Consider the following 27,389-nt stretch of genomic DNA (forward strand, 5'->3'; position numbering starts at 1 on the left):
CAGGAGGACGACGAAGGGGACGCCTAAAGACTCCATAGTCACATTCGTAGTTTTTACTTTCAAGTTTCTCCTTTAGGTAGTTTAATCTTTTATATTTTGTTAGCACGTTTCGGTTTCAGTGTAAGGGATGTTATTCAAATTTTGACTTCGCTTCCGCATTTGATATTTATAATATAAATTCAATTACGAATTTTCAGGGCTGCTACATATATTTTTTTTTATAAGAAATTTAGTTATTTTTTAGCAAAAGTTTATGTTTTTTTACGGAGAAACGTAATTTTTTAACAATATTAATTTATACAACACTATAACACTAGGGATGAAGATAATGTTAAATTACTAATAGTACATAATTAATAATGAAAATTTCTAAATTGATAAAAATGTTCAGAGATCATAGGCAAAACATAGTTATAAATATATTATAATTAATAGTTCTCATCAATTTTCAAGGTTTTAATTCAAACACTCTAATAAAGTACTAGGAATGATTACCACTTAATTAAATGTTTGGATCATTTTCAAGATTAGTTGATAATTAAAAATGATTTCATATATTTCATATACGAAATATCTTAATTATTATATATTAACGTGAACATTTTACATTATTTTTAGAATAAATTAATTTAGAGAAAAAAAATGGTGAGTAAAAATTTTTGAAGGGTAAAATTAAACCTCTTTTTAAAATTCTTGCCGACCGTTAAAGCGAGAAACCCTCTTCAATATGAATTTCAATGCAAAAGGCAGGAGACTTTCATGGTGTCTCTTGCTGTGATGAGATGTAATGGACTCAATCACAAGTTATCAATCACACCATGCCCGATTTCTCTCTTCTACACAACGATACATTTTCCCTTCTTTTCCAGAATACTCCTTTACCATACTGATTATGATGATTCTTTTTCTTCTTCATCACCACCACCGGCGCTATTACTATCACCAACTCAATCTATTGTCAAATCAATTTGTTCACTGGTCTGTCAGTCTTATTCTCAACAGTCCCATGTGAGATTATCACCTCCAAGGGTCAACCTTAGTGTTGAAGCCGATTCTTTAACCCACGAACAGGCTATCACAGTCGTTGCTTCACTTGCAAGTGAAGCTGGTTCAATAGTTGCCTTGAGTTTCTTCTACTGGGCAATTGGGTTCACTAGGTTTCGACATTTCATGAGATTATATATAGTTTGTGCCGATTCTTTACTTCATAATGGGAATTTGGACAGAGCTCATGAGGTGATGCAGTGCATGGTGAGGAGTTTTGCTGAGATTGGGAGGTTGAATGAGGCTGTTAGCATGGTTTTTGAGATGCAAAACCAGGGTTTATCACCGAGTACTGGGACCTTAAATTGTGTTCTAAGGGTTGCTAGTGAAATGGGACTGATGGAATATGCGCACAAAGTGTTCGAAGAAATGTGTGAAAGAGGAGTGTTTCCTGATCGTACTACCTATAAGTTGATGGTGATGGGTTGCTGTAGAGCAGGGAGGATTTTGGAGGCTGATAGGTGGTTGAGTGAAATGATAGGAAGTGGTTTTATTGCTGATAATGCTATGTGCACTCTGGTTATTAGTGCTTTTTGTGAGAAAGGCTTTGTAAATAGAGCATTGTGGTATTTTAAGAAGATGACTGAGATGGGTTTGGTGCCTAACTTGATAAATTTCACGTCTTTGATAAGTGGTTTATGCAAAAGGGGAAGTATTAAACAAGCCTTTGAAATGTTGGAGGAAATGGTTAGGAAAGGTTGGAAGCCTAATGTGTATACACATACTTGTTTGATTGATGGCCTCTGCAAAAAAGGATGGACTGAAAAAGCATTTAGGCTGTTCCTTAAGCTAGTTCGTAGTGATAGTTACAAGCCAAACGTGCACACTTATACTTCCATGATCAGTGGGTACTGTAAGGAGGATAAACTGAATCGGGCAGAGATGCTGTTGTGTAAGATGAAAGAGCAGGGATTAGCTCCTAACACCAATACATATACTACTCTCATTGATGGCCACTGTAAAGCTGGGAATTTTGAAAGAGCTTATGAGTTGATGGATTTGATGCCTAATGAAGGTCTCACTCCAAATATTTGCACATACAATGCAATCATTGATGGCCTCTGTAAAAAGGGGAAAGTACATGAGGCTTATAGAGTGCTTAAAAGGGGCTTTTGTTATGGGCTGCAAGCCGATCGAGTTACATACACCATTCTAATATCTGCTTACTGCAACCGAGTTAATACTAGGCAAGGCCTGGCATTTTTCTGTGAAATGATGAAACTTGGCCTAAAACCTGATATGCATTCTTACACTGTATTGATTACTGCCTTCTGTAGGCAAAAGAGAATGAAAGAAAGTGAGAGACTTTTTGAAGAAGCTGTCATGCTTGACATGGTTCCGACTAAGGAAACTTATACATCAATGATATGTGGATACTGTAGAGATGGAAATATTGGTTTGGCCATAAAGTTATTCCATAGAATGAGCGAACATGGGTGTGCACCTGATAATATCACATACGGAGCTCTGATAAGTGGACTATGCAAAGAATCCAAGTTGGAAGAAGCTTGTCAGCTATATGAAACAATGCTAGACAGGGGACTGTCTCCTTGTGAAGTTACTCGGCTGACTTTGGCATATGAGTATTGCAAGAAAGACGATTCCGCTACTGCCATGGTTATCCTGGAAAGGCTAGACAGGAAACTTTGGATTCGCACAGTCAATACCTTGGTAAGGAAACTTTGTAGTGAGAAGAAAGTAGGCAAGGCAGTATTATTTTTGAACAAATTGTTGGATAAGGAACGTAAATTGGATCGTGTGACCTTGGCAGCATTTATGACTGCATGCTATGATAGCAATAAGTATGCTCTTGTCGCTGACTTGTCTGAAAAGATTTCCAAAGGAATTGGTTAGCAGATCCCAAATGTGTCTAGAGAAAATGATTGTACACTTTTTTGATTGACAAAATAGCTACAATAAGGAATTCAAGAATAGTTGAATGGCCTTTCTATTGAACCACGAGAAGTAGTTGATGGTTTTGATGCTTCTTCCTTATCCAAGAGAAGGGTTTTGGTGCCTATTTCCTTCTTCAGAAATCTCCTTAACAATATTATATCTCAATGCATATTGATTTGTTGGGCAAGCATCTTTTTGTAATTGTCATAAGAGGTGCTATTATGGTGGTGCTCTATTATATTTGTAAATCAAGTATAAAATAAAAATGCTGCATGCTTTCCATAAATTGTCTTTTTTTGAATCTCCATGAAGTAATTTGGTTTTCTTCTCTTTCTCAAGAAGCTTATTGCTCATTTTGAATTGGAACTTGATACAAGTATGATTCTGTGCATGTATTTATATTAGATTTAGTACATAATGTCCTTGGTTTATCTCCATTGAAGATGTCACGAACAATTAATGATAATTCTCATTGAAGAGAAGTAGCATTTACAATGTTAAAAGTTCTGGAGGGTATTTGGAATTGATGAAACAATGTACTTAGTGATTGTTTGGTGTGCTTCTATTCTACCATTAAAAGATAAAGAAGTTTGGTCAAATACTTTTTAGTTAAAAGCAGTATTTTCCATAATGGAAGACTTTGACAGTGAAGGTATGTTTCGGGCTGATAGTCAGAATGAATAAGAGAAGTTAGCAAATTTGGAAATGGCTGTTGTCGATGATGAAGCTCATGCACTCGCATCAGGGTATGATTCTGAAATTGAAGAGATCCTCAAGATAAGTTTGGAAGGGGTAAACATCTCGACAAAAGAAGTGGACTACTACTCACAGTGGGTTGTAAACAACGTCCCAAAATTCAGAAAACAGATGGGAGTTTCTTTTGAAGGTATGAAACATTTAACTTTCTTATTTTTCTTTGAAATTGAAAAAAGAAAAATTTTAAATAAAAAAACGGGTGTGACTATCTATTGTGATGTGAACTCATCTAGCAAGTGTATTAGTTCGAACACATACTATAGTAGTAAATTCGGATATTATCTCACGAAACCTAATATAACAATTACTAAAATCACAACTAATTGATATTATTTGGCCAACGACTAAAAGAATGAATACGAACTAAAATTTAACAAAAAAAAATAATGTGTTAAGATTAATTAATAATCAAGATATAATGACGGTTTAGATTTTAGAATCTACACTAAATTCAACTATGAATTTCCTTAATTCAATCTAAAAATAGAACTTTCATCCAATTTCATTCAATCATGTAGTAATCTTTTTCTTAAGATCAACTACTCTACCTACTTCATAATAATACACATATTTCTATGGATTAGTATGAATTAGAGCATTAACATTCAACTATCAAATATATAGATTATACCAAGTATCTCTACTTATATTCAATCTATTATGCTAACTTGATATTCTAATGAACAATCAATCTTTCAATCCAATCATTAATTATAAATTAATAAATAAGTGATCAATCTATTTATGCATTAAGCCACAAGATAACACATAGAGATTGGGAATAAAACCTTTTATAGATTGAATAAGGAAATAACAAAGTATCCTTTAGGGTTTCATCAAAGATCCCAACAGAAAAGTTTATTATACATTTAAAAAAAAATTGTAAGAGTGAAATCTAAAGAAAATATGAAACGATTAAGAATAACTGACTAGAAAACGTTCTTGATGTCTGCAACCATATTTTCTTTTCTCCTCCTCCAGTCCCCTGCTACTTTTTTAGATCATTCCCTTTTGATAGAGTTCCAGACCTAATACTATGACAAAGTCCAAATCTAATGTGGCACGTTCCACAGCCATGTCAAATTGGCACATGGTCGTGTCTTCCTCGACATTACATCAATTTTCACTTTTTAGACACGATATGGTCGTGTCTCTCAGACACACGACCATGTCTCTTTCACTAAGCGAAACAGAAATGCTGCATTCTTAACATATGGCCGTGTGTTAACCTAGTATAAGGCACACGGCCGTGTCTTTTAGGAATATGGTCATGTCTCACTCCTTCTCAGAAACAGACACGATTGTTTCTTAACACATGGTCGTATATCAACTCCCCCACACTTGAGGTTTTGTTTGTCCTCAAGCAATCTTAAATCCATTTCACAGCAAAACCATTAATAAAATCCTCCTCATCAGGACTATATTACCTCATGATAACACAAAATAATATGTACAAATGCACAATCATCTATGGAAGACAATTCAACAACTTCACAATATAGACCCCATCTAGTCCCATCTTATTCTTAAAAATTAAGTATCCAAAATATTCTATGAATCATTCAATCATTCGTAATATCCAAACTTTATAACCCAAAACATAATCAAGCTCAGTTGGCAAAAGATTCGGCATATATGCAACTTTATTTTTACTTTCTTTTTTAAAGCACCTTATTAGTTGTCCGAAATGTTAGTCAACCTTTTTACGCGAGTGCAAACATTGGTGATGCCAGTCCCTGGTTACTTAGTTGGTCACACTTCTGAATGGCCACTAGCTCTACTCATAACATCATTTTATTCTTCGAGTCAAATCGATTCACTAAGGAGTAAACTCTCCATACTAAAGGCAATTACATTCCCAGGGGCTCAAAATTGAGACCTTTTGTTAAGGTAGCATAGCGTCGAACTGTTAAGCTATGTCTCTTGGTGGTGTAAAATTGAGTGATCAACGAAGTAGTTTTTTTTTCCTACTAGCTTTACTCATAACCACCATTTTATTCTTTGAGTCAAATCAGTCCACTAAGGAGTAAGCTCTTCCTACCAAAGGTAGCTGCGTTCTCAGGGCTCAAATTGGGGACCCCTGATTAAGCTAGTATAGCGTCGAACTGCTAAGCTACGCCCCTTGGTGGTGTAAAATTGAGTGATCAACAAAGTATTTTATTATTATTTTTTCTTTTTGCATACATTATCATCTAATTCTATACCAAAATATATTTTTTTTTGTAAAGAATTATTCAGTTTAGACAAAGGAACGAATTTTATGACTCAAAATATGTAGAAGATTCTAAACTCTTAAAACTTGAATAAACTAAATAAGGTCAAATACTTCCCTTGATAAACTATTTTCACAAATAATTCTATCCCAGTACATAAATATTTAATGCTATAATTATCATAAAAAATAGTCATGATGCAACAAGACACATCAAGATCAAACCATGGAACTTCATTAAGATTTAGAGAATAACAACAAATATAAAGAATTAGAATACCACACCCCCACACTTAAATGCGACTATGTCCCCATAGTTCACGAAGCAGAAAAATGAAAGACAGTGACAACAAAAGAAACTAAACTTTCCTGAGATTTTGATGGAATAGCATCCACTGCAGCCTTGGTGAAGTTTGCGAAAAACTATCTGACGGTGGGTAGGGTGGGGGATGGAATCCTACATGCTGAAAATATGCCATTATATAATGCTCCATTCGCCTTTGGCATTCTTCAATTTTTTCTCGTCCCATACTAAGCTGCTCTAATCTCTCCTATGTGGTGGAACTTGAACCAGAACCTGCTCCTGCATCGACCTGGGGAGAATTAGGCTCACCCTTATCCATGGGTCCCGACCACCTTGATTTCAACTTGTCTAGTGGTTCCTTAGTTGATGGCTTGTCTTTCTTTTCACTAGAGCTACAAATCTCCTCAAATATGAAGTTTCTTGGTGCATTAAACTGAGGTCTCACTTCTAGCAAAGCTACTTGCTCATTGACTTCTTCATTCTTAATGTAACTACTTTCTCCAATCATGATACCTTATTCTAATGCATGTTTAAAGCAATTTTTCTTAAAAACACCTTGCACGACCAAATCAAATATATCAATCATAAAACAAGTATCTTTTGAAGTATGTGCATATTTCATAGATTCAGACATATAAAAAGTAATTTTCTCACCAAATACCTTAATAGTTAATTTACCATCATGAACATCAATTAAAGCTCTAGTAGTTGCTAGAAATGGTCTTCCTAAGATAATCAGTATCTCAAAATCCTCTTCCATATCTAAGATCACAAAGTCTACTGAAAATATAAAATTATCAACCTTAACTAGCTCATTTTCTATTATTCTAACCAAAATTTTGATAGACCTATCTGCTAATTGCAAAGTAATCCTGGTAAGCTTAGGTTTTCTGAATCCTAGCTTCTTGTAAGTATTATATGGCATCAAATTAATGCTAGCTCCTAAATCACATAATTCTTTTTTAATTGAAAGATCACCTAAGTCATATGGAATAGTAAACTTACCTGAATTCTTCAACTTTTATGGTATCTTGTTTTGCAAAATAACTAAGCATTCTTTGTTAAACATCACCGTGGCCATGTCTTCCAACTTCTTTTTGTTTGAAAAAATATATTTCAGGAACTTTGCATAGCTAGGCATCTGTTTTAAAGCTTCAACCAAAGAAATGTTGATATGTAATTGTTTAAAAATATCCAAAAACTTACTGAATTTCTTATCCTTTTCTTGTTGCTTCAATCTCCCTAAATATGGAATGTTGGAGTGTTCTCCTCCTTGATTGGGTTGTTCCTTCTCTTGATCTCCTTTTTTTCTTCATCTTTCTCCTTATTTGGGTTGCTCTCATTTGCTTGTGTTCTCTTGGTTGCTTCCACTTCCACAAATTACTTTCCACTCCTCAATGTTATAGCATTCACATGCTCTATTGGGTTGGTCTTTATGTTGCTTAGAAAAGTTCCTTGGGCACGTTACGAAATTAACGTTGCCAACTGCACAATTTGGTTCTCTAGACTCTTGATGGAAACTTCATTACTTTGCAGCCTAGTATTTGTTGCTGTCATGAATTTGGAGAGAATATCCTCTATGTTTGGTATTCGTTCAATGGGGGGCAGAGCTTGTGGGGCAGCTTGTCTTTTTTTTTTTTTAGTTACCAACATATTTCACTTATTCAATTTGTTGAGAGGGACCCCTTTATTGAACTTTAGAATTTTGAACTTGCACTGCTTACACTATCACCATATTCATGTTGTCTATCTTCTTAGTTAAAGCCTCAATTTGCGCAGATAGAGTTGTATAGTTGTCAATACTATGCAAGTCGACATTTTTTCTTGATGAGGATCTCTCATTCTCCCATTGGTAACTATTGTTCGCTATATCCTCAATCAACTTATAGGCTGTCTTAGGTGTTTTATTATTCAATGTTCCTCCAGCTGCTGCATCAATCATGGTCTTGATGTTGGCAGTGAGACCATTGTAGAATGTCTGCACTTGAAGCCACATAGGTAGACCCTGATGAGGAACTCTCCTTAGCAAATCCCAATAGGGATCCCAAGACTCATACAATGATTTTCTATCTATTTGTGTGAATGTGGTAATGTCATTCCTCAACTTAGCTATTTTTGAAGGAGGAAAGTACTTGGCTAGAAAGTGTTGAGCCATGTCCTCCCAAGTAGTGATGGAACCAGCTGGTAACGAGCTCAACCAAGCCTTAGATCTATCCTTCAATGAGAAAGGAAAAAGTCTCAATTTAATTACGTCATTGTTCACTCTATTATGCTTGAAAGTGTTGCAAATCTTTAGAAAATTAGCAATGTACTCATTAAGATCTTTAATTGGGAACCTAGAAAATTGTACACTCTACTGAATCATCTGGATGATGGCTGGCTTAATATCAAAGTTATTAGTTGTTACAGCCAGCCTTGTGATACTTAGTTCAATTCCAGTAAGGGATGGAATATCATAATCCATCATTTTACGCTCTCTTCACCCTTTCTGTTCGTCACCCATTGTTGTTGTTCCTCTTCTAAATTTCTAACACGAGACGGGAGTCGTCTACTTCTTGCTTGTGCTCTCTGTCTACGGCAAGTTCTATAAATTTATGGATCAAAAATCAATAGTTCTTTGCTACTTATGATCATACACTACAGAACCCTCTATAAATAGTTAGCAAAAGAAAACAAACAAGTTAAAAGTACCAAATTAATAAAAATCAATCAACTCTAATATTGCTAGTATCAGTCCCTGGCAACAGCGCCAAAAACTTGTTGTGATGTGAACTCACCTAGCAAGTGTACTAGTTCAAACACGTACTATAGCGGTAAATTCGGATATCGTTCCACGAAAACTAATATAACAATTACTAAAATCATAACTAATTGATATTATTTGGTCAACGATTAAGAGAATGAATATAAACCAAAACTTAACAACAAAAAAATAATGTATTAGGATTAATTAACAATCAAGATATAATGATGGTTAAGATCTTAGAATCCACCCTAAGTTCAACTATAAATTTTCTTAATTCAATTTACAACCAGAACTTTTTTCCAATTTTATTTAATCATGTAGTAATCTCTTTCTTAATGTCAATTACCCTACCTACTTCATAATCACACACATATCTCTATGGATTAGTATGAATCGATGCATTAATATTCAATCATCAAATATATAGATCATGCCAAATATCTCTACTCACATTCAATCTATTATGCTAACTTGATATTTAATGAACAATCAATCTCTCAATTCAATCAGTCATCATAAATCAATAAACAGGTGATCAATCTATTTATGCATTAAGCCACAAGATAACATATAGGGATTGGAAAAAAAGCCTTTCATAGATTAAATAAGGAAATAACAAAGTATCTCTTAGGGTTTCATTAAAGATCCCAACAAAAAAGTTTAGTTACACATCTTAAAAAAATTACAAGAGTGTAATCTAAAAAAAATGAAACGATTAAGAATAATCGACTAGAAAAAGTTCTTGATGTCTGCAGCCGTCTTCTCTTTTCTCCTTCTCCAGTCCCCTACTTCTTTTTGAGATCATTCCATTTTTATATAGTTCTAGACCTAATACTCTGATAAAGTCCAAATCTGACCTGGCACGTCCCACGACCATGTCAAATTGGCACATGGCCATGTCTTCCTCGGACTTGCATCAATTTCCAATTTTTAGACACGACATGGTCGTGTCTCCCAAACATACGGTCGTGTCTCTTTCACTGAGTGAAACATAAATGTTGCCTTCTTAATACATGGCCATGTGTTAACCTAGTATAAGGCACACGGTCATGTCTTCTAGGAACATGGTAGTGTCTCACTCCTCCTCAGAAACAGAAATATTTGCTTCTTAACACATGGTCATGCGTTAACCCGATATAAGGCAAACGACCATGTCTTCCAAGAACATGGCCATGTCTCACTCCTACTCAGAAACAAAAACGTTGGCTCCTTAACACATGGTCGTGTGTTATGGCGATATCTCTCACATCTTGTTCCAATCCACTCTAATTTACTTCCAAGTCCTAAAAATCATTCTTGAAAAGTGCCAAAGGCAATCTAACAGTATATATAACAAAAATCAATCAAAATCAACTCAAATAAAATAGGAAAATATCTATAAAATTCAATTATATCACTATCAAATAAAGGAAGAATCAGAACGGGGGTGTTTTGAGGGAGTTAAAAAGACTTGAGTCCACAATTAACTATGAGAACAAGAGCAAATGAGGGAGGATTGAGGGTGGGGTGAGGATGATTGATCAATGATAGGAAAAATAATTTCCTAGAATGTCCGTGGTGTAAATGATAGGGGTAAAAGATCAATCATTCATGGATGCCCTAATAAATGGAGCCCTACTGTTGTCTATCTACAAGAAACAAAAATATAAGAGTATAATCGCGAGATTATTAACAACATTTGGGGTATCAAGGATAAGGGGTGGCAAGCCATTCCCGCAAATCGGTCGGCTGGTGGGTTGATTATTATGTAAAGGGAGGACCATGTTCAGTGCATTGATGTGATAAAGAGAGAGTGTACTTTATCTTGTATGTTTAAAAACAACAAAGATGATTTTACTTGGATGTTCACTGGAGTGTATTGCAGGGGTAATAAAATTAAAAAAAAAATTACTTTAGAGTGAGCTGGAGGAATGCATAACAAAATGGGATGAAAACTTGTTAATTTGTGGAGACTTTAATATGACTATGAAAATAGAGGAAAGAAGTGGTGACAACTTTTCGGCTAAGAAAGCTGACGAATTCATAGAGAACATAGATAGAGTGGGAGTTATTGATCTCCCATTATCTAAAGGGCAGTGGACATGGTCAAACCAAAAATGCAGTTCGAGAATTGATAAGTTCTTTGTATCTACTAATTTGATGGCAGATTTGGCTAGAATTAGTCATAAAACAATATCTAGACACACCTTAAATCATTTCCCTATCTGTATTGAGGCTAAAAAGATCAAATGAGGTCTTACTCCTTTTTGATTGGATAACAAATGATTAGGGAAGGAAAATTTCCGGTCTTTTGTGGAAAAAATCTGAAAGAATACTGAGATTGAGGATTGTGCCAGTTTTAGAGTTGTTTAAAAATTAAGAATCTTTAAGAATGAAATCAAAATTTGGTCTAAAGAGGCTTTGGAGAATGATAGAGTTGGGTTTGACTGTATTATGATAAGAATCAATGATCTGGATTGAAAAGAAAGCATCGTGGGTTTAGATGATGTTGATAGAGGCAAGAGATGTAAATTGAAGTTTGACTTGGCCAAATACTTGAAGGATGAGGAATCCATGTGAAGGCAGAGATCTAGAGAAAAATGGTTGGTAGATAATGACATAAACACACGATATTTTCATGCTATGGCTTCTTACAAGCACAAGTGCAATTATATTGACGAGGTAAGAGTGGGTAAGATTAAAATTCATGCTAATACAGAGTTAAAAAAAGTTGTCAGTGCTCATTTCAACTATTTATATAGAAGAGTTTGAGACCAGACCTAAACTTGACGATGTACCCTTTACATGTTTATCTGAACCGGATAAATAGATGTTTGAAGTTGATTTTACTAAGGAGGAAATTCTGCTTGGATTGAAATTGTGCAGTGGTAACAAAGCACCCGGACCATACGATTTTAATATGAAATTCCTCCAAACTTTCTAGTATCTCTTAAAAGATGAGATAATGTGTATTTTCAAGGAGCTGCACTCATCAGGTAAATTTGTTAAGTCCTTGAACTCAACTTTTATCACCCTCATTCCAAAAAAGAAAGGTGTTAATGACTTTAATGATTTTTGGTCTATAAGTTTTGTTGGGTGTATTTATAAGTTAATTGCAAAGGTTTTCGCTAGGAGACTTGTTAATGATTTAGGGGAGATTATTGGTGACTGTTAACATGCTTTTGTGGGTGGTATGTAGATCGTAGATGTTGTCATGGCTACAAATGAGACAGTTAATGACTTATTAATCAATAAAAAGGAGGGATTAGTCTGCAAACTTGATATGGAGAAAGCATATGATCATGTAAATTAGAATTTTGTTGATTACACACTTGAAAGAATGGGTTTTAGCTTGAAATGGAGGAAGTGGATAAGATCCTCTCGTTACAACAACATCTTTTGCTGTTTTAATCAATGGGGGCCTTTAAAATTTTTCACCACCTCTAGAGGTTTAAGGCAAAGGGACTCGCTTTCCCCTCTCCTTTTTATAATCATTATGGAATCTCTTAATGAGATACTTAAAAAGGCGAATGAATTGTTTTTCTTGCGGGGTGTCTCAGTAGAGAAGGGGGAAAAAAGTACTATTATAACCCATCTTTTCTTTGCAAATGACACATATTTTGTAAGCCTGATTTAAAGAATTTTCTTTATTTGAGATGTGTTCTACTATGCTTTCAAGCAGTTTCAGGACTTAAGATCAATCTCAACAAATATGAATTAGCTAGAATTGGTGGTGATGGTGATGCAGGGCCTTTTACAAAAATTTTGAGATGAAAATAAGTTTCCATTCAAATATCTTGGGGTACCTATGACATCTCAAATGCTAATTAAGGCATAAGGGTGACGGATATAGAAATAGATTACGAGTGCATAATAGATATTTGTATGCAGTGAAACAAATAATTATAATCTCTTACAAAATAATAATAGATTTTCGTACAATATTAAGGCAGAAACAAAACTAATTACAAATCTCTACAAAAGATGGACTCATCAGAGTACAAGACAATTATGCACTCATAAAGGTTCATGGATCCACGGGATCCTCAAAGAGGGGTAAGTCAGCAATCGGTTCCTCACTATCTTTCTCATCTGGACGGGGGCATAAAAATGGATGAGTTCTATATACTTGTAAGAAAAATAATATGTAAACAACATCATAAGATTTCAAAGGTAATTAAAAGTATCATCAAGAGTCACGTCAGGGTTCTTTATTAATGATAAAATTGATTTGATTTAATAAAGAAAACGTCAACTCAAAGTCATATCATGTTAATTAAATCAATCATGCTAAAAATAGAGAAAATTAAATAAATCATAATATGCACTATTTTTTATTTTATTCTTCGTGCGAAGTCGTTCCGACTTCCATCTACTGATAACAATACAGATTTTTGATTACTCATATGGAATGACTAATTCATTTCATTTCTATCAATAATTTGCGGCTTGTCAAACCAACAGCACATTTACGGCTTGCCAAACCATAACACAATCTATGACCATAGTCATGCTAACCACAGTGGTCCTACTAACCACAGTGGTCCTACATGTTAACTATGACCATGACCATATTTCGCCAACGGTGACCCCTTAACGTTTCCTATGCTTTTTCTTCTTCTCCTCATCTCCTTCTCTCTCTAGATCACTCCCTCTCTCTATAAAGCTTTTTGTTGAATGGAAGAATAAAATAAAATTGATAAGAGAATGGTGAAGTGAGGGTCCCTATTTATAGAAAATGGAGATTGTTAGATTTGCGTCAAGTGGAGAAATATGGTGAACAGAGAGAAAGTCAATGTGAAAAGATGATATGTGACCACCGACAAATATGACTGATGGGTAAACAACGCGATGTGACTATGGAGCAAAAATTGAAGACACGCCACCCAAATGACGTTGACACGTCGCCCTAATGATGGTGGCATGCTGCCCAAGCGGTAGCGCATGGTGCTAAAGAGGGCAGCATGCACAGCCCAAGGCACCACACATTACCCTAGCCTGTCATGTGCCACAAGCCTAGCTTACTGCGCACACAGGCCTACCGTGCGTATGGCGCGCACGCAGCCATGCGCCCATCTGCACGCGATTGGACGCGCACACAAATCGCACCTCGTGCCCCGAGTAGATAGAACATGCGCATAGTGCGCACGTCCTGTGCTGGCCACGCGTGCATGTTACGCGGAGGTTGCGAGGGCGTTCTCGCAGGATTTTATGCCGTTTTTCTTCGTTTTTCTCTGAAATTTTTTTATTTAATTAAAAAAATATAATTTTTCTATGAAAAAAATGAAATAAATAATTTCAATAATTATTTAACCAAATAAAATATGAAATTAAAAAACAAAATACGAAATTCATCCAAAAATTTAAAATAAAAAATATTAAGGAGTTTAGACGACGTTAGGGCCCCAATAAATAGGTGTTCACATTACAAATTAAGCTGAAGGTTTTCAGGGTGTACATGCCCATCACCTTAGAAAATTTGGTCTCCCAAATTTTTCATGAATAGATTTGAGAACTTTTTTCGCATTTTGCTCTACAACTCCCATGTCACCTCTTTTAGAGTGTGATGTTGCCATTGGACCTTCACCATAGGAATCCCCTTATTGCACAAAACTTTGTCGGTCCAATCCAAGATTTCTGCAAGTAGCTCTTCGTACGTCATTTCAACTTAAACCTGCCTCTCTTGATGAGAAATGATGTAAGAAGGTTCAGGGTAGTACTTCTTAACCATGGAGATATGGAAAATATTATGCAGACCCGTAAACTTTGGGGCAGAGCAAGGTGGTATACCACAGGTCCAACGCATTTCATGATCTGAAAAGATCCCACATAACGAGGCTCAGGTTTTTCTTCTGATTAAATCGTATTTTTTCCTCGTAAGGAAAGATTTTAAGGAAGAATTTATCATAATAGTAAATTCTAAGGGTCTTTTACAATTGTTGGCATAGCTTTTCTGACAACTATAAGCGGTGCCTAAGTTTCTTCGAATGATAGTAACTTTCTCGATGGTTTTCTGAATGTAATTGGGTCTTGAACGATGTTGGTTCCTAACTTCATTCCAACAAGTGGGAGAATTATAGGACCTACCGTACAAGGCTTCATACGGAGCCATGTCGATGCTAGAATGATAACTGTTATTATAAGAAAATTCACACAGAAGAAAATACTCATACTAGTTATTCCAAAGTCAAGGACACAAGCGCGTAACATGTCTTCTAGTGTCTAGATAGTACGTTTAGACTGGTCATCTGTTATTGATACGTAGTGCTAAAGTACAATCCTGAACCAAGTGTTTCTTAAAAACTATCCCAGAAATAAGAGGTGAACCAAAGATCTCAATTTGACACAATGGATGAGGTGACGTCGTGGAGTCGAACAATCTCCTCGACGTACAGGCGGGCTAATCTGCTTGTGGAATCTGTGGTCCTGATTTATAAAAAATGAGTGGTCTTAGTCAACCTGTCAACGATGACACTTATTGTATTACAACTGGAATAAGTCCTGGGCAGATCGATGACAAAGTTCATGGTCACATGCTCCTACTTCCATCCCAGAATAAGGAGGTTTTGCAACAAACCGTCGGATCTCTGGTGTTCTGTCTTAACTCATTAACAAGTAAGGTATCGGGAGACATAATCAATAATGTCCTTCTTCATTCTAGGCCACCAATATTGAACCCTCAGTTCCCGAAATATCTTGGTACTCCTGGGGTGGATGGACAGTTTGGAGGCATAGGTAACTTTAAAAACACCATTCTAACAGTGATAAAGACCCAAATACGATCTCAAAATCTGCACAATCTGTTATTTGTGAACTTGAAATCAAAAAATTCGTTAAAAGTAAACTTACTCAAATTTTGGTTATCTTCGGGTTGGTGGATTGAGCTTTCCAAATATTCATGAAAAGATTAAACAAAACTTGGATTTCAGCGAGGTAGGCACAGTTACAATAATAGTTAAGGCAGAGTGTCTGCATATCATCAACTAATTTCTAATTAGAGGTCATGGTTTGGGCCAACAAAGTGGACTCTTTCTGGCTTAGAGCATGTATGACTATATTATCTCTACTGGGGTGGTAGATGATTTTCCAGTCATAATCCTTCAGGAGGTCCATCCAACATTTCTGTCTTCATGTTCAATTTTTTATGCGAAAATATATATTTCAAACTTTTGTGGTCAATATAATTTTAAATGTCTGACTATACAAATAATGGCGTCATATTTTCAATGTAAAAATTATAGTCGTCAACTCCAAGTCGTGAGTGGGATAATTGCGCTTAAGGGGATTCAATTATCGAGATCCATAAACAACTATCCGACCGTGCTGCATCAACACACAACCCAATCCCACTGCATTACAGTAAACTTGAAATCTTCCAGTATTGTCAGTGAGGATTAATATTGGAATAGAGGTGAGATGATACTTTAACTCAACAAAACTTTCATCACATTCGTAATCCCATATGAAAGGTACACTCTTTCGAGTGAAACGAGCTAGCAGAGCTACAATCTTAGAGAATCCATCAATGAATCGTTGGTAATAACTTGCCAAACTAAGAAAATTACGTACCTCAACGACATTTATTGGTGGGTTCCAGTTTATCATTATTTCAACATTGGATGGATACATAGAAACTCCTTCACCCAAAATTACATGGCCAAGAAACGAGACTCGATCTAACTAAAAAGAGCACTTGCTAAACTTAGTATACAGCTAGTTTCGGTGAAAGGTCTCTAATACCCTAGACAAAATGACTGCGTGTCCTTCTAGAATATTAGAATACACTAAGATATCATCAATGAACACGATGGCGTATTGATCCAATGCATGCCAAAAAACTTTATTCATAAGATTCATAAAAATAGTAGGGGCATTAGTTAGTCCAAAAAACATAACCTTGAACTCGTACTAACCATATCAGCATCGAAAAATAGTTTTCGGAATATCTTCTTTTTTGACCTACAACTAGTAGTACCCCAACCTTATATTGATATTTGAGAAGACCGTAGCACCTTAAAATTGATCAAAGAGATCATCAATATGAGACGAAGGATACTTATTTTTTACTGTTACATGGTTGAGTTCCCTATACTCTATGCATAGTCGGAGGAAGCCATTCTTCTTCTTCACAAATAACACTGGGGCACTCCAAGGGAAATGACTGAGGCGGATAAATTTTTGACCAAAAAGCTCGGAGAGTTCATTTTCCAATTTCACAAGCTCTGTACTACTAATACGATAGACAGGTTTTAAGATAAGTTGTGTTCTAAGAAGCAAATTGATAGAGAACTCTATCTCCGGGAGGGAGGTAGACCAGGTAGATCCTCTAGAAAGATTTCTGAGAAGTTACAAAAAGTAGGAATGATGTATACAGCAGGATCAAAAACCATTTTACCGTTTATTCAGAGATAGATAATAGCAAAACTAAATTATAGATTTTATTTCATTTTTGGTGATCGCGAGGTTACAATTTTACTTTCATAATTAATGATTGTCCTATACTTTTATAACCAATCCATTCCTAAGTAAATCAAATCCTAGAAAATCTAAAAGTATAAGATCTACTAATAGTTCTACTCCTGAAGCTTTTATTTTATAATTTTTATACACACAATAAGCTTCTAATAAACCCCTAGAAGGAGTTTCTACTGCTAACACTTCACCTAAAGGTTCAGGCCTAATATCTAATTTACAAGCAAATGAACAAGAAATGAAGGAGTAGGTAGCATATGTATCAATCAGAGCTCTGAAAAAAATGTCTTGGATAGAAAGCATACCCTAGATAAGGATAAGAGTGGTGAGGGCATCGGGTTCATCAAGGTGGTACACACAACCCTAGACTACTGGTCTGATCATGTCTTTCAGTTGCTATGAGCAATCCTTCATAAAGTGCTTAGTGCTTCTGCACTTATAACAAGCGTTGTTCAAACACCAACAGGGCTGATCAACATGCAAGCAATCACAATGCTGACATGGTTGGGAACGTTGGGTAGGTTGTCTAATAGGTGAAGGTAGAGCAGGGGGAGGGGAAACTCGGGGTTGTTTATTAAGATGGCTACTAACTGGGTCATGCAGTATTCTTCTCAGTTATTGGGGTTGGTGTTGTTGTTGGGTGCGAACTCGAATGATGCATTGGTGCTGGGCCGAAATAAGGTCTTCAGCCAACTGGGCATGTTCTAGCACCTCGACATACGAGTTGGGTCTCAGTTTGGTAACCCAGTCATAGATATCGGCACGAAGACCCTTTTTAAACTTTATATCTTTGCAACTCTCAAGGGTGACCATCAATAGGCCAAACTTAGATAGTTGGACAAATCGGACTGCATATTGGGCAACTGTTAAGTTTTCCTAGCAGAGGTCATGAAATTTCTCTTCCTTCTCTCAAACATAGACTAGGAAGAAGTTCTCAAAGAATGCATTCATGAAAACCTCTCAAGAGGTAGGGGTAAGTAGGACTTTCTTTTTAAGCTACCCCCAATGTTCGGCTTCATCGGTTTGGATGAAGATTGTTAAGGGAACCTTTTGTTCCTCAATTAGGTCTAAGACAGAGAAAAGCTTCTCTATCTGCAGGATCCAAGCTTCAGCTACTAAGGAGTTTGGGGCCTCCTTTAAAGTGGGATGGGTTAAGTTTCCTAAACTCTGCTCTGTTGTCAGAGATAGACTCTCAACTGGTCGATAGTCAGGGGCAAGAGGGTGTTAGTAAGGGTTTGCTTTATTTTTTGCTACAGTTGCGGTTAGACCCTAGATAGCTCAAAAGAATTCGATAAACTCAACCCTGGTTAGATTATCTTGGGCCTCAGGTCTCTCGATATGCTCTACATAAGGTTTCCCTCGCATCATCCCTATAAAAGGAAAAGAAGACATGAATTGGTGGTTTAATTTTGAAAGATGACATATTTTCTAAGTATCTTAGAAGGGTTTCCTAACTATAACCTCAGTTGTAAAGGACTATTCCGCGTAACTACTCTGATACCATTTGTGACATCTCAAATGCTAATTAAGGCATAAGAGTGCAAGATATAGAAATATATTACAAGTGCATAATAGATATTTGTATGCAGCATAATAAATAATTACAATCTCTTACAAAATAATAATAGAGTTCCATATAATACTGAGGCAAAAACAAAATTAGTTACAAGCCTCTACAAAAGATGGACTCATCAGAGTACGAGACAATTATAGATTTACAAAGGTTCATGGATCCACAAGATCATTAAAGACTTTAAGGGGCAGGTCAGTAATCAATTCCTCATTATCTTCCTTATTTGGAGGGGGGCATGAAAAAGAGTGAGTTCCGTATATTCAGTAAGAAAAAAAATATTTAAACAACATCATAAGATTTCAAAGGTAATTAAAAGTACCATCAAGAGTTAATCAAATCAATTTGATTATGAAATCGATTAATTATGAAATATGTCAGGGTTCTTTAGTAATTATGAAATCGATTTGATTTAATAAAGAAAACATCATGTCAAAGTTATATCATGTCAATCAAATCAATCATGCTGAAAATAAAGAAAATCAAACAAATCATGATACGCACTATTTTTTATTTTATTCTTCGCGCGAAGTCGTTTCCGACTTCCATCTACTAAGAGCATTACAGATTCCAAATTAACCATGTGGAATGACCAATTTATTTCATTTATATTAGTGATTTATTGCTTGTCAAACAAACAACATATTTATAGCTTGCCAAACCATGATACGATCTATGACCATGGCTGTGCCAACCACAGTGATCCTAAATGTTAACTATGGTCACGGTTGTACTTCGCTAACGGTGATCCCTACAATCATATCGCGTCACCAATCTCATGAAAGAGTACGTCATCATCCATAGGAAGCGGTCCTCACATCTTTTCAAATCAAATAGGGGGAAAAACATAAACCGCTTAGAGATAAAAAACCTAACGAAATACTTTATAAATTATGCATGCCAATACCAATACATATTTCTCATATCTATATATCATTTCATACTTAATCATTTTTTCACTGTCAATTGCATCACATATCAATATTTAACTCAAGCGTTAAATCATTTAAATTATACATGCAAATAATCAATTCATATACATTCATAAAACATGCATTAACAAGTAAATTTATTTTGTTTAAACATATAATTTAATCATGCAACCATTAATTTAAACTTTGTTAATTTTAATCTAGAAATGCTCCTTATGATGTTTAAGAGTAAATACCAAATTGCTTACTGAAACCTTGGTGTTTCCTACGCTTTTTCTTCTTCTCCTCCTCTCCTTCTTTCTCTATATCACTCCCTCTCTCTATAAAGCTTTTTGGTGGTTGGAAGAATAAAATGAAAGTGATAAGAGAATGGTGAAGTGAGGGTCCCTATTTATAGAAAATGGAGATTGATAGATTTGCATCAAGTGGTGAAATCTAGTGAACAGAGAGAGAGTCAATGTGAAAAATATGATATGTGACCACCGATGGATGGATGATGCAATGTGTCAGCGACACGAAAACTGGAAGCACACCACCCAAATGATGACGACATGTCGCCCAAGCGACGGTGGCTCGCCGCCGCCCGAGGAAGCTCGTGATGCCCCTACCACACGTCGCAAGCCTCATGCACATACGCATACGTGAGCAATGCGTGGAGCCCACGCAGGCAAAATCGCTCCCGCGGGTATTCTTGCAAAATTTTCTACCTTTTTCCTCTGTTTTTTTCTGATATCTTTTTATTAATTAAAAAAAATATAATTTGCATATAAGAAAAATAAAATAAATAATTTCAATAATTATTTAACCAAATAAATACGAAATACGAAATTCATCCGAAAATTTAAAATACGAAATATTAAGGAGTTTAAATGGCCATAGGATCCAAATAAATAGGGGTTCATATTACAAAATAATCACGAAGGTTTTTGGGGTGGTTACAGTACCATCAGGTGGCAAGTACAAAGATCAATCTACTTGGGAACCGGTTATCAATATGTTTGGGAAGAGATTAGCAGGTTGTGAGAGAGGTTTTCTTTCAAAAGATGGAAGATATACTTTAATTAAGATTAATTTGGCTAATTTACCAATCTACTATCTATCTATAGTTATTATTCCCTTGAAGGTGGCAAAAAGATTGGAATTCATTCAGTGCAAATTCCGTTGGGGTGATGGTGATGATGGTCATAAATATCACTTAGTAAAATGGGAAGACCTCAAAAGCCCCCTCACTTTAGGGGGGTATGAGTATCCGGTCCTTGGTTAAATTGAACAAACATCATCAAGTTAAATAACTTTGGAGGTATCGGGATGACAAGAATAGCCTTTGTCGACGGATCATTGATGCTAGATAAGGGGTGTATATGATGTACATCAAGGAACACAAAATTTCTATTCCTCATGGGCAGAGACTTTGGCAGAAAATTGAAATGCAATGGCATTCTTTCTGATAGTGCATTCAATGGAAAGTTGGTAGAGGCAATCTAATTAATTTTTTGGGAGGATGATTGGGCGGGTGAAGGGAGCTTAAGGAGCAAATTTTCCAGGATGTATGACCTATCAAAAAATAGAGATATGACTATAGAGAATGCGTACCAGGTCTATAATGGTGACATTATGTGGTCTATTTATGTAAAAAGGAACTTAAATGATTGGGAGGTGGAAGAATTTAAAGATTTGCTGCATCTATTAGATTCTCAAAGGGTTCCACAGTTGGATGACTAAATTGTTTGGAAACTGGGCAAAAATGAAATATTTTCTATTTTCTCTTATTATCAGCATTTGTGTAAAAATAGTTCTACTGGCAGTACTATCTTCCCGATAAATATCATATGGAAGACTAAAGTGCCTCCCGCATGGCTATTTTCTCTTGGGAAGCAAACTGGAATAGAATTCTAACCATTGACAGATTGAAATCTAAAGACCGAGTATTTGTTAGTGGCTACTTCTATTGTCTTTTGGCTAAGGAAATGTACAACCATCTGCTATTGTGGTGTCCAACAATCTATAATTTATGGTGTATAATTTACGGTCTTCTTGGGATTGATTTGGTGATTGCGGGTTCAGTTAGGGAGGAACTTTGGGCTTGGGAGGGTTTACATGTAAAAAGAAGTTTTGTTAACATTATCTCATTAACAATTTTCTGGATCATTTAGAAAGAGAAAAATAGGAAAGCTTTTGATAACGTTCAAAGTAGCTTAAATATATTAAAAGATAGGTGGTTAAATACTTTTGGGTCAGTATTGTTAGGTCATGACATTAATAGTGATGTGCATTTTGGGAATGTTATTGACATACTAACATCGCTTTAAATACTTTTGTACATGGGCGGGACCCTCGAGTTTTTTGGTACCATATTAATGCATACGTTACATTTTTTAGTTAAAAAAAAATAAAGTAAAAAACCTAAAAATATATTCTTTTGAGAGATGACTTGTGCATAAATAATACTTTTAATAAATATATTTATTAATTATATGTTTCATTGATTAATAAATCTAATATTTTTAAAATAAAAATATAATAATTTATAATTTTTAGAAATATTTATTATGAATTATTTAAATAATATTTTAGTTTATATTTAAATAATAATAATTTAAAATTAATATCTATATTGAATAAAATAAATTAAAATAAATATCTTAATATAATTAATTTATTATAATAGCTTATAGAAAAATTATTATTTAGATAATTAATTAATCAATTTTTTATTATTATGTATGCTTTTATTATTTCAATATCTATTATTAATTTTACAACATAATTAACTAAGTATAATACCGAATTATATTAAAGACATTTTTATATCAAGTTTTACCAAAAGTTATATTAGTTTCACCAACTTATAGCATAAATATAAAGGCCCAAAACTTAATTGATATGAAATATTGAGTTAATGAAACAATAGCAAAAACAATTGAGAGTTTAAGGTTTACATTCCTTGCACAGTAAATTAGGATACTCAATAAGATTACGAGAATGTCCCTTTAAGAAAATTAAAATAATAGAATTAGAAATGTAACTAAAATTCTATAGGGTCAATCTCTGCAAGGCAACTCTGATGGGATGCGGGAGGCAACCTTTAGTCACTAACCTTCTTGTTGTTTATGATCCGGATCTTGATCTTTTCGATCTGAAATGGTTAAATAAAGGGGATGAACTATACTACCCTAGTAAGAATGTCAACACTTAACAACCGATACAAAAAATCAAAGGTTGGTAAAAATTATAAAGCAACCAATGAAGCCATTTTTCTTTTAAAATAAATTCATTTAATATAAAAATATAAGTTTCATACTCACATTTTATGTAACGGCCCCAAAAATTTAAAAGAAAATGTATGTATTAAAAATTCTAAGTGCGGAAGCGAAATAAAAATTCTGATAAACATCCCTTACATAATAACCAAAAACGTATTCAACGTGTGAAAGAATAAACTAACTAAGGTAAATACTAGTAATGAATGCTATAAATAAAACTATGAATTCCCTAGACGTCTATTCGCCGTCTTCCTGCGGGACGGGCTCGGGAACCAAATCCTCATGATCTGAAATGGTTAAATAAGAAATGAGCTACACTAGCTCAGTAAAGACATCACACTATCTCACTGTCACAGAAGTAAAAGTTTGTAGAAAAACAAAAACAACTAATGAAACATAATTCATGATAAATTCATTTATCAATAATAAAAACCTTTACTGTCCACTTATCTCGATGAGATTCGTGAAAATAACATATGAAAATAATAACATTATAACCATCATAAAATCATATACACTTTGTAACGTAACACATGTTATACTTTTGTACCTCAATAATCAGACAACAAATTTCCTCTTTTACCAGCCTACTAGTATCCATGGGGATCTATAGGGGTCCCTGCTACACGTGAACCATTAACATTAATAACTTAATTCCAGGGCCGTCCCCATATCCTGTCCGGTATGGGCGCCTAAAAACCATGAACCTCAATACCCCGTCCGGTATGAGGGTGAAACAGGCCGTCCCCATACCTCGTCCGGTATGAGAGACCACGTTCCCGGTAGGGTTCCCTACGGACCCGGTCCGTTTACCATCTCCTAGGATATCTAGTAAGGCTGTAGCCATTATCCATTTATCAATCCACATAATTTTTTCTATTTTTCTTGATCTCATTATCCAATCAAATATAAACACGTAAACCAATAATGAACACCAAACAAGATAACAACGGGTTCACAATAATTCAAACCATAATAAATGAAACCGTGATTCATGCACACGAAACCATAAAATAAATACATCAGATATCATACTGCATTCTAAACTATAAAATAGATCAATTAACAACTGACCAAAAAATACATCAGATTCGGGCTCCATTAGCAACCTTAATTAATTATACACAATTCATGAAATATCGTTTTATCATTTATTGAGCTTTAATACCGTGATAGAAAATAGGGTGAGAAATTCTTACTTGTTTCGGGGTCTGAAATCGGCTTTATAATGTGCCTACTGGTTGTCCCTAAATTCCCTGAATTTTCTTCGGGAAACTGAAATGCACTACCGGTACCTGCACGTGTCCCAAAAAACTCCAAATCAGACCCAGGGCCCCTTTTTGGCCAATATCAGAATTTTGACACGGCGGCTCCGTCGTGCTCCGGCGATGGCACCGCCGCCCGTAGCGGCGATCCGCCTTGGGTTGGCCGTTTTTGGCCATTTTCGGTCGAATTCGGCCAAACTTGCATTGGTTCCTACGATAAAACAACCCTAGGGCCCTCGGTGGGCCAAAAAATCACGAAAACGGAGCTCTCGGGTGCGGCGGCTTCTCCAGCGCGAGTCGCGATTTGATGTTTTGCTCCTGTCAACCTGTAGAGAAAAGGACGATGATCACAGTGGTGTAAAAATTGCATCAAACGGGAACCAAAAAGGGCCTCATCAGAGGCAAAAATCGAGGGAAGCCGTGGCGGCGCCACTGGACTTCGACAGTGTTTTTCGACCGATTAGCCAGTGGTTTGGCTCTGATTTGGCCATAGGCGGATTCAACATCGAAAAACGAGCCAAGAAGGGAAAATTTACCTCGTTTGGCGGTCAAAATATCCTCCGGTGCGACGGTGGGTGGCGGCGGCCGGCTCCTCTGGTGATTAGTTCTTCTTCTCCGGCGAGGGTACTGGCGGCTAGGATTTGAGATTGGGTGTGGGTGAGGTTATTTATAACCTTCCCTTTTTAATCTCAGCCGTCCATCATGATTTAATCTGAACCGTCCGATCGCAATTAAAATGGAAATAAATCTGAACCATCCATCGCGATGCGATCTGGGCCATCCGTGCGTGATTCAATTTGTGCCGTCTGCACGAGTGAGATCTTGACCGTTCGATTGCGTGCACGCGGATCGCCCACGTGGCTCTGTCCCGCGTGGCCTCCCGCGTCAGCTTCCTTGCCACGCGACGTTTTCTGGTTGGCCGTGGCTGCTAACGTGGCACAACTTTTCAAAATTACATTTTGATCTCCGGTTTTCGATTTTCTTTTCAAAAACACCCCATAATCTAAATTTTCACCCCTTTTTCCCAAAATCAATTTTAATTAAATCCCAAAAAATAATTTTACCCTATTTTATCATTATTATTATTTTTATTTTTATTAAATTAAATTAAATTAAATTAAAACCTTATAAATTAAATATTAAAAAATTAAACTAAAATTCTAATGTAAATTAAAATAAATTAAAAAATAAAAATAATAAAATTTGGGTGTTACATTTTAAGTCCTCAAACTCGACTTGTGAAGACAATAATCAAGATAACAATTCATTATACATTCCAAGGAATAGTAATCGTCAACTTTGCCTTTTTACCTACCTATCAGTGCCTCTAGGGGTCCATAGGGGTTCCCCCTACAAGTGACCCAATATTCAATTTATCAATTAACTGGTCGTCCCTATATCCCGTTCGGTAATGAGCGCCAAACGTACCACCACCTCAATACCCCATCCGGTATAAGGGTGAGCAAATACTTCCCAACCCCTTCTGGTATAAGACTTCCCAATCCCATTCGACTAAGATAATGTTCACAATAGGGTTTGTCCTATGTACCAATTCCGTACACCCTTTTCCATGATACCCGATAACCCTTTTTTGCATAAATGTTCACATCATCCACAGCCATCAATCACACAACCAACTCATTCCATATTCACAGGGCAATAGAGTGATAATTACACAGGCAGTATAAATAAATAGATTACAACTAAATGAGACATGATCAAGTCATTTATTGCAAACCAATCAACAGATAGGGATAAAAATGGTTAAAAAAACTAATGAACAAGAAAATAATTAAAACCCATAAATTAAATTACATGAAGTACCGGTAAACAATTAAAGCAGTATAGCAATAAATAGACAACATAGATAAGTTAGGGTAATTATACACTAATCGATTACTGGCTTCACTGGTGACTTGTATTTAATTAATCAGGAATTTCTAATATTTACAAAGTATATCGTTATTATTTGTTAAACTTTAATTAACCATAACAGGAAAAAAATATGAGGGATTCTACCCCAAGTCGGTGTTCGAAATACTGCCATTTTCACTGCACTTCCCGGTGGTTCCCAGATTTCTTGAATTTTTTCTGTAAAAATGAAAAATACATGTCACCTATTCCGAAATACCATAAAAAGGCCAAAAGAAGGGTTTTTAATTTTTTCGACCGGTTTAGGGTTCCTGCACGGCAGTGGCACCATGCTCCAGCACCAGCTTTACTGTCCACGACATTTCTTCTGGGTCTACCAGTTTTGGTCGATCTTGTGTGAAAATTTATAAAATTAAAGGTTAAGTGGCCTCTGTTTGCCCAAAAAAGAGAAAATCTGAAACGTATCGGAGGGGGGAGGGATTTTTCGATGCGGTGGCTCTGCTATTCCTCTCTCTTGGCTGAGGATTTTCTTCGGTCCATCTATCCAGAAACATCTTACGAATTCAATGGTCGAAAGATTGAATCAAACGCGCACGGAATCGGGCTCCTCAGAGCAGTTTTGGGTTGCAGGTGCAGCAGCTCGCCCGAGCTCCACTCTTATTTTTTATTTTTCTTTTGGCCTCTCGGTGCTGATATGGGTGTGGGTAAACTTAAAATCGAATTATAAAGCGAAAGAGGGAAAAACTCACCTCCTCGGTGTCGGTGGAGGCTCTGATGCGGCGGCGACAACAGTCAACTTACCTTCTAGCTGCCCTTTTTCTTCTTCTCCAGCGGGTTTAAGTGCGGATAGGGTTAGAGCTTTTTAGAAGCGATGCTTAAACACCCTCTTTGTATTTATCTGGGTTGTCCATGCTAGGACCCGTGACCCACTCCCAGCCATTAGATCTCTCATATTTGGAGAGTCAATCTAGATCACACGATCAAATTAAATCTAGACATTTGATCGCACCTAAAGAGAAAACGAATATGGGTTGTCCATGCGCGCGGGAGGAGATTTGGGCTGTTGGATCAGCTTGCA

The 27,389-nt window shown here is 35.8% G+C and overlaps 1 protein-coding gene and 1 long non-coding RNA gene across 2 annotated transcripts in view; both read left to right on the forward strand.

Moving 5' to 3' along the window:
- Positions 1–27,389, forward strand: part of LOC148268925 (uncharacterized) — a 40,309-nt gene that overhangs the window by 1,445 nt on the left and 11,475 nt on the right. The window lies entirely within an intron of this gene.
- Positions 688–3,226, forward strand: LOC110808742 (Pentatricopeptide repeat (PPR-like) superfamily protein). The gene has a single exon (XM_022034339.2). It carries the CDS (start codon positions 760–762, stop codon positions 2,896–2,898), a length of 2,139 nt encoding a protein of 712 aa, XP_021890031.2. The 5' UTR covers positions 688–759; the 3' UTR covers positions 2,899–3,226.

The sequence above is a fragment of the Carica papaya genome, chromosome 2 (genome assembly GCF_054855325.1).
Source record: "Carica papaya isolate Zhongbai chromosome 2, ASM5485532v1, whole genome shotgun sequence".
Classification (NCBI taxonomy): domain Eukaryota; kingdom Viridiplantae; phylum Streptophyta; class Magnoliopsida; order Brassicales; family Caricaceae; genus Carica; species Carica papaya.